Here is an 8,732-nt window from a genome sequence, read left to right on the forward strand (position 1 = left end):
TCTTTGATATCAAAGCCTCTTAGGCTCTTTTTTTGTTTTTTGAGTAGATAACATGAGTCACCATATATTACTGAAGAACGCCTGAAGGGAATTACAGATAATAAAGGTACAAGACCTCATACACCCTAAGCCAGAAAAATCTGACTTAAAACACCCATCTAAACAACACACAAACATTACATGAACAACGTTTGAGCCACTCTTTACGTTTAAGCACAATCTAAACAAATAAAAAAATGGCTAATCTAGCTACTATGCCAACAAATAGTCCAATAACAATTGAGCATTACAAAGGCAGACTATAAACAGAAAAACAAACAAAAAATCCAAACAGAACTCAAATGAAATCGGCGTCGAGAAAATACTGTCACCGGAACCGGCGCATGTAAACACGCACATTCGCCGGGAATCTCCCTCTGTAGCAAACGGCCGCCAAAACCACCGATTTCCAACAATCGATCTCCACTATAGAGAAGCGCGTGTCATAAAAAACCCAACCAAATAACACAGACCTGACTCTAAAAAAGACATAAAAAAAAGTATAGCAAAAAAAACTCACGAGAGACACACCTAGGCTCTTGGCAAATCAAATAAAGATATTTTCTTATTGACATTTTTGTCATTGTGATTTAACGTTAATCACAGAAGAAGTAGAACAATCAAAGCAATTAATTTATTCGGGAATACCGTCTTAGCTCTTACTTTTCTTAATGAATGACATAGAATTCTTTCGATTTGAAGTAAAATAAATATGAGTTATTTTAAGGTTAAGTTTAAATTTTATAGATTATATGTTGTCACATAGTAAATTTGTTGCCACACCAATTAAAATTATAAGAAAAAATATTTTTTTTCACAACACTTGCACAAGGAGAAATGCTAGACATTCAAATACTTTTTCTTTTTTTCTTTTTCTTTTCAGAATGTAGTTTCAACATAATGTATCACAATTCCATGAGATCTATTATTTTGAAAAATGTGAACTAAATTATAAAAAAAAAGTACTGAAATGTTAAGCATTTCTTATGCATAATACAAGACACATGGGTCTGAGGTGGGTGGGACCCATTTATCTTGTATTGTGCATCAATCACAACTCAAATTATAAATGTTGCAACACCATATACATTATTAAATACAACAAAATAAAATATTGAAAGTAAGAATAAATCTTTTCATTTACTTGAAATAAAAATGATCCTCATTTCTAATGAATGAGGGTAACTAAGGCTAATTTTATTGGGTGGACTGTGATTTCTTGCATAATTCTTGCAAGGCTAGGTTCATCTTAGTTAATCTTCTTCTCATATAGGTAGAGACATTTGTTATTTTTGTTATTATTTTTATTTTTATATTGTATTATAGGGTACATATATTACTATATTATATGGACAAAAATTTCCTATAAATCGGTTTGTAAAAAATTTTCTACAACCCACGTATAAGATTGACATGTCTCTCTTGGCATGTAAAATTGACATGTGTCATTTAAGCATATGAGAATCACATGTTTTTTTTATTGAAGCTATTTCTCACATGCTATTAAAACAAAATGTGCTTTTCACATGCTTTTTTAATAGCATCAATAAAAAAATATGTGATTCTTACATGTTTAAATGACACATGTTATTTTTATACGTGGGTCGTAGGAAATTAAACCAATTTGTAAGAAATCCCTTTGGGTTTGCGATTTCAAAAAGTACAATTTAAAATAACGATTTTAGAATGTGCAATTTGAAAAAAGTTATTTTTATAAATGCAGCTAAGCTAAGCGTTTAGCAAAATCGCAGTTTAATATTTAAAATTACAAATTAACCTTTAAAATTCTTCGTTTTCAAATTACAATTTTAAAAAATACAGTTTTCAAACAATTTATATTTTACGATTTGGTTTAAAATTATACTTATTGTCTATGAAGTCTCAATTCTAAACACACTCTAAATCGGTTTGTTAAAAAATTATGCGCATATTATATTGCTAACGTGACACGTTGACTAATTTCATCAAAAAATTTTAACGAAATTAACGTAGAGGGAGTTATTTATATATTTATATTTTTGCTTACCTTAAAAGTAACTCTTCAGTCAAATTTATACCGCAAAAAGCCATTTCCAACCAATGCAACTCACACCACTTATCCACGTTATCCATTCAAACGCACAAATGGCTAGCCGTTTCAAATATTCAGTCTTTCTTGTATGGATAATTCAGAGGTTCACGTTCAGTCACAGACTTACACTTCACTGTCCCTCGTTATACTTACGAATTTTGCATCTTCTCTAGTTTGAGCTGTGAAAGAAGCAACCATGGAATCTTTGAAAGCGTCGTCTAATGTTCCTTCAGTTTACATCCGAACTACGGTTAGCAAAACCCAATTTAGAAAACCCATGTTCTTGAATTTTCATTTTAATCCAAGTCCCAGTTCTTCTTTCTCGTTAGTTGACAAAAACCAATCGAAGTTCAAGGTTTTTACCTCCATCTCATCCCCGGTTTCAACAGAACCCACAAACCCACCTGAGCCAGAGCTTGAAACTCGCAGTCAAGGTGAGAAATTTGATTGGTACGCACAGTGGTATCCACTAATGCCGGTCTGTGATCTGGACAAGAGGGCGCCGCATGCGAAAAAAGTGATGGGTCTTGATGTGGTTGTGTGGTGGGATAGAAATGAGAGTGCTTGGAAAGTGTTTGATGATACCTGTCCTCATAGGTTGGCTCCTCTGTCTGAAGGAAGGATCGATCAGTGGGGCAGGTTGCAGTGCGTGTACCATGGTTGGTGTTTTAATGGTTCTGGTGATTGCAAGTTCATCCCTCAAGCACCTCCTGATGGCCCTCCGGTAGTAACTCTTGATTGAAATCTCCACTGTTGGGAACTTGGGACAGTATTTTGCCAGTGCTTTTGCATGTTTTCTGATGCTTTTGAGTATATTTGTTAGGATTCTTGTCACATGAGTGCAAAACATGGAATCTGTTAATTTTATCCAACAGCTAGAGGCCTAATGTGAATATAAGTTCAATTATCTTTAACAAGGATAAAATGTGAACATTCATTTGCTCTTTATGATGGCTAACTGTTTTCTTTCTTGTCATCTTTTCTGAAGAAAAAAAAAACGAAGAGAAAAGGAAAGTGAAAAATTGTTCTTGAGTCTTGACCAGATGAAAGAGATCTAACCATAACTCGTCGGTAGTTACATTTTTCTTCTTCATCTTGTATGATTTCATCCATTTGTTGAATGTCTGTGAGGGATAAGGATTCGATGTAGCATTCAATTCTTAATAAATTACAGCAACATTTACCCTACTCCATTCTTGCTAGGAATGGCCCCTTTCACTTTCTAAAACGCTCTCTTACTTCACAGTTTTGTTTGATCTTATTTTATTTTCTCATATAAATAGAAGGAACAATGTATGTCAATGTTGTATTCAGGAATTCCTTACAATGGAATATGAAATTTGGTTATGTTTACATTGTGTAATTTTGCATCAATTGAAGATAGAGGATCTTACATTTAGCTCCACCTTTGTTCAAAAGTTCAAAATACAATTAATTGTTTTTTTAAAAATTTATGACAGAATGGTTAGGATCCATGTTACTTTTTTGCATAACAAGGCGTCCAAAGAGTATTAGTCTTACTTGAAACTTCTAATCATTGCTGCAAAATGATAAGGACCTTGTAGTAGATCAATTACAAGAATGGGGTATAAGGAAGGAGACTCGCAAATCTCAGTTTTCCAGCTCTAACAAGACTGTTTACCAATTAAAAGCGGTTTATAAGGCATTATTACACCACAGATTCTACGTATTTACTTAAAAAGCACTGGACAATTGAGAATCAGCCATGTGAAGAACTATCAATAAGTGTCCCTAATGATATTATGCTCTTCATGTCCTATGGTCATTCCTTTTGTCTCTTATCCATCTTTCAATATTCTCCATTCCATTGGACTCTCCAATTCTTTGGATTGTTCCAGCACACTGCAGGTTGCTATTTATGATAACCTTGCATACAAGTAACCAGAAGATGAGATATAATTGCATTGTTCTTGTATCATTTATGTGTAATCTAATATTACAATGTTTGAAACTGAAGTGAAGCTTTCTTATGTTGTTCTCAAAGCAGTGCATGCCCCACGTTTCCAAATATTTATAGTTGTAATTAACCTTTCCAAATAATTATGCAGGTGCACACATTCAAGAAAGCATGTGTAGCTGCTTATCCAAGTACCGTGCAGCACGACATTGTTTGGTTTTGGCCAAACACTGATCCTCAATACAAAGATATTCTTGTGGAGAGAAAACCGCCTTACATCCCACAACTTGATGATCCTTCCTATACTAAATTAATGGGAAATAGAGATATTCCTTACGGGTGTGTTCTGTCACTACTTCTGATTTAAACTCACTTTACCAAACAAAATTTCTTTTGTGGACCCCAGATACAACAGTTTTTCAAATGTGGCCCCCATAAAAACACTTCTCAATTTTCACCATTTTCAAAACTCTTTTTAAAACCCAAAACCCCAAATACTTTTCAAAACTTTACCAAACCAACCCAGAGACTCCATTGTTTCTACTCATGTAACTATATGTGGCCTTATTTTCTGTTATATATTAAATAACTTTAGGCACATAATGTTGAATATAATGTATTCATATTTTGGCTAATTTCAGTAGAGATTGGATCCTCTTGCCTGATAAAATTTTCTTATTCCTTTTCATTTGCAAAAATATCATATGGAAGTTCTTCAAATGAATGTATTACTAGAAGCTGGGCATCTCTAATTCAGGGTTTTAGTTTTTCTCTTTATTCTTTCACCTATTTTCTCTTGAGCAGATCTGATCGAGAGTATATTGATGTTGAATTTTCAGGTACGAGGTATTGATTGAAAATCTTATGGACCCTGCTCATGTTCCATATGCGCATACTGGAATTATGAAAACTCCACAACCCAAAAACAGATAAGAACTTTCTCATAATCCTTATTTCCATTCAATGTGTCATGTTCTCTTAATTTATAACTGAAATAAAGTTGCCTTCACAGTGAAGGCTGATAGAGAGGGGGGCAGACCGCTTGAATTGATGGTTAAAAGGTTAGACATCAATGGCTTCAATGCAAATCAGGAGTGGAGCTTAAGCAAATTTATTGCCCCGTGTGTGTTTTATGCTTATACTAACCCTTCGCCGAATCAAACTAATGGATCTGCATCATCAAGTGGAACTGAGAAGGTATTACTTTAGGTTGATCCATCGTGCATACTAAGCTGATCAACCAAAATTGGGAATTCCTCCTCCCCCCCCCCCCCCCCCCTATTTATTTGTTGTTTTTTGTGTTCTTAGTACTTCTATTTACGTAAATTTTGGTTAATGCAGAAAATGTCAGTGCAGCGGAAATTTGCTTTGATTTTTATTTGTATTCCGGTTAGTCCAGGTAGTAGCAGACTGATATGGACCTTCCCAAGAAACTTTGGTATTTGGATTGATAAAGTTGTGCCACGATGGATGTTTCATGTGGGACAAAACCTGATTTTAGATTCTGATTTGTATCTTCTTCACGTTGAGGTGATTCCCATCTCTTATGTCATTGCATAGTTGTTTCATCTTTATAATCCGTTTATTCCATTACACATGACTTTTTACAAGTTACAAATCCAAGTCATTGGTAAGATCACCAGATCAACCATACTGAAATTCCAGGGTTCTGCTATTATGTAAGATCACATATAGGATATAACTTTCAATATAGTATAAACCCAACTTGCTTTCCTGATATAATTTGAGAGTGAAAAAGCCTTAATTCGAGCAACATATAGGATTTTCTTGTTTAATTTTTTGTTGGCAAGATTTGAACATAAGACTTAACCCAAACCCACCCTGCCCTTTACAACTTGAGGTAATGTCAAAGTTCTGGCCAAAGTCAATCAGCTCTTTTCCTTATGAAAATAAAATGCTGGCCTTTTCTCACAAAACTTTAGTTCGATGGTCATTTACTCTATGCTCAACTTATTAGTATAAAAACTTTTTTCAGTATTCATGCTTTAAGTTATTTTATTTAATTTCTTTGTTTTCAAGATGTATGCTTCATTTCCTTGGTAGCATTGCCACAAATTGAGTTCTGGACTCCTTATGGGCTCGAGCAACATCTTAATTGCTTAAGCCAAATAACCCATAAGAACTATCCTGGAGAAACACTTAAATGCTTGAAGCTGCTCCTTTCTTCCTCTTGTGCTGCAGTAGATTGACTGTATGACTCGTATCCTCATCTTGAGCAAATAGGGGGATTCCTTATGTATTTGAAATGAGACCTAGAATTCTGCTTCCTCTTTTGCGCAGAGATGATAAAATGCTCTAAAGTTATAGGTCCCCATGCTCAGGAGCCTTGTGTACAAGTGAACTTGATAGCTTCCTTCCTGATAAAATGGTGTTCCATTTATTTCCAAACAAATCAACCAGTTATCATGTGTTCCTTTCTGATGTCAACATTTGATTCTTCATTTATTAAGCTATATAGGATCTTCATTCTTTTTTTATTTAGCTGTTAATGTCCTTGTCGTTGCTATTTAAATCAACTGAGTTTCCTGAATTGGAAATTGGAAATATATACTAGGTAGCACTTGTAGCCGTGAAAATCACTTCCCAATTCAATCGACTTTCACGGATTTATCTCTTGCTGCATTACTACAGTTCTTTACTATTATGATTATTTCATAAACACCGCACAGAGACGGTTCAATTTTGAAATTTCTCAATCCTTGTAAATGTCTAATCAATCTAATGAAAACTTTTAGTAGATTGGATAGAAATTGTGACCGCTACACATTTTCCACTACAAAATTGTGATATACAACCCTGCTGTGATAGGTAACTTTGTTTCTTTCCCAGCAAAGCATTACTCTTTAGCTTAGTTTCCAGCAAGAAGAGAAGAAAATAGGTTGTTACTGCTGTTATTTATATGTATGATTACTACCAGTCACAAAAATAGAGACACTGAATAACGTTATAGTACATTTGATTAGTAACGTCTGACTCTTGAGTTCTTTCTATAGGAGCGTAAGATAATGGATGCCGGTCCTATCAACTGGCAGAAAGCTTGTTTTGTACCAACAAAGTCAGATGCTCTTGTGGTTGGATTTAGAAAATGGTTAAACAAGTATGCTGGTGGTCAAGTTGATTGGAGAGGCCGGTATAGTGGAGCTCTTCCTCAAACTCCTCCTAAAGAACAGCTGATGGACAGGTACTTCAGACAACTACAAATGTGGATTTGAGCTCCAATTTGATTCCAGTTTTTGACTCTGGAAAGTGGTATCTTTTCTTTTCCTCTTAGATATTGAGAATGTTACTAGAGGACCAAAGATCTCTGCAGAAGCATAGAAGCTAAACCTGTTTCTCATTGCAACCACGAAACCATGATCCTTTACTTGGCCAAATATCATTCACAAACTATGCTTTACATCAAATCAGCTTACAAAATTATACTTGTTATAATGGCTTCAGACTACTTTGCTCTTGAGAAAATTTTCCTCCAATTCCTCTAATAAGACAATCTATTAAATTGACATTTATCATTAGAGTACATGATTCTCGCATGCTCTAAGGACAGATTTCAGATTAATAGATTGAGTCAGAGAAATTTCCTCTAACCTAGTTTAGAGAAAAACTGTCCCGTTCTTTTTTTTGAAAATTGGAGGACACTGAAAGCAGAGAATGTTGTTTAAAATAAAGAACATTGTTGGAGATGCTCTTAGAAGATTTAGAAAGTTCCCACTCATATCAATACAATCATATTCCTCTTTTTTGTGTGGTGGTCCTTAGAACTAGCTGTCTCAATTATGAGAAATATCTCATCGAAAATCTTTTTCACAACGTTTTTCAGGTACAGGTCCCATGTGCTGAACTGCCGCAGTTGCAGTGTTGCATATAAAGGCCTCAATGTGCTTGAAGTTGTCCTCCAAATTGTCCCTATTGCTTTAATTGGGATTGTTGCTGTAGCCAAGCAGGGTGCAATGTCAGCAGCTGCGAGAACCACAATGGTATCAATGGCGGTGATATGCTATGCATCTTCAAGATGGTTGGCCCACTTCATTTACAAAAATTTCCATTTCCATGACTACAATCATGCTTTTCGCTGAGAATAGTCTCCCACATACCGTTTGGCCTTAAAAATCCCATATTCAGTAGTGTAAATGAGGCACTCAGCTTAATTGTATGTAAAAGATAAAAATATATTTGCACCATAAATATAATGCATCGCCTAAATAGGGTGAAATCAAGGGCTTGCATTCCTCTTCAAGCACACTTATCCAAATGTAAAAGGCAGAGCGCATAAAAATATATCAGTCTTATTTTTACTTTTAGATGATAAATTCAGTTAGTGTGTTTATTGTTTAATTAGGAAAATGGATCAAATTTAACTTTATTATTTTAAGCAGTATGGTAATTCTGTTGTAAGGAGTGAGTGTGCTTGTGAAGAGCTTTAACAAGGAGAGGGTGAAAGGAAAACCTTACAAGTCTCTTTCGGAGCTTTGGGATGGAGAGATTTAGAATTGCATAAGAAAGCTTTTTATGGTTTAATGTTTTTTGGAGGGTGTTTTTTTGAGTTTTTGTTTGAAAAGTTGATCTGACATGGCATAAATGTGAGAAAAGTTTCAAAGTGTTCTATATTTTAGATCGTTTGTCAACGTTTTTGTTTTGAAAATAAAAAACAAAAAGGAGAAGAAAAAAACTTTAACAAACAGC

General features: G+C 34.5%; 1 protein-coding gene across 1 annotated transcript; it reads left to right on the forward strand.

The window, feature by feature from the left end:
• Nucleotides 1-2,186: 2,186 nt before the first annotated feature.
• LOC133878149 (protochlorophyllide-dependent translocon component 52, chloroplastic-like) lies at nucleotides 2,187-8,359 on the forward strand. The gene is made up of 7 exons (XM_062316658.1): nucleotides 2,187-2,834; nucleotides 4,180-4,367; nucleotides 4,868-4,957; nucleotides 5,039-5,225; nucleotides 5,370-5,558; nucleotides 7,043-7,230; nucleotides 7,870-8,359. Exons 1-7 carry the CDS (start codon nucleotides 2,307-2,309, stop codon nucleotides 8,123-8,125), a joined length of 1,626 nt encoding a protein of 541 aa, XP_062172642.1. The 5' UTR covers nucleotides 2,187-2,306; the 3' UTR covers nucleotides 8,126-8,359.
• The last annotated feature ends 373 nt before the right edge of the window (nucleotides 8,360-8,732 follow it).

The sequence above is a fragment of the Alnus glutinosa genome, chromosome 9 (genome assembly GCF_958979055.1).
Source record: "Alnus glutinosa chromosome 9, dhAlnGlut1.1, whole genome shotgun sequence".
NCBI classification, from domain to species: Eukaryota; Viridiplantae; Streptophyta; class Magnoliopsida; order Fagales; family Betulaceae; genus Alnus; species Alnus glutinosa.

Coding starts and splice junctions, on each gene's coding strand:
- LOC133878149 (XM_062316658.1), top strand. CDS start 2,307: ATGGAATCTTTGAAAGCGTCGTCTAATGTTCCTTCAGTTTACATCCGA. Junction 2,835..4,179: donor CACCTCCTGATGGCCCTCCG/GTAGTAACTCTT, acceptor ATAATTATGCAG/GTGCACACATTCAAGAAAGC. Junction 5,559..7,042: donor TGTATCTTCTTCACGTTGAG/GTGATTCCCATC, acceptor TTCTTTCTATAG/GAGCGTAAGATAATGGATGC.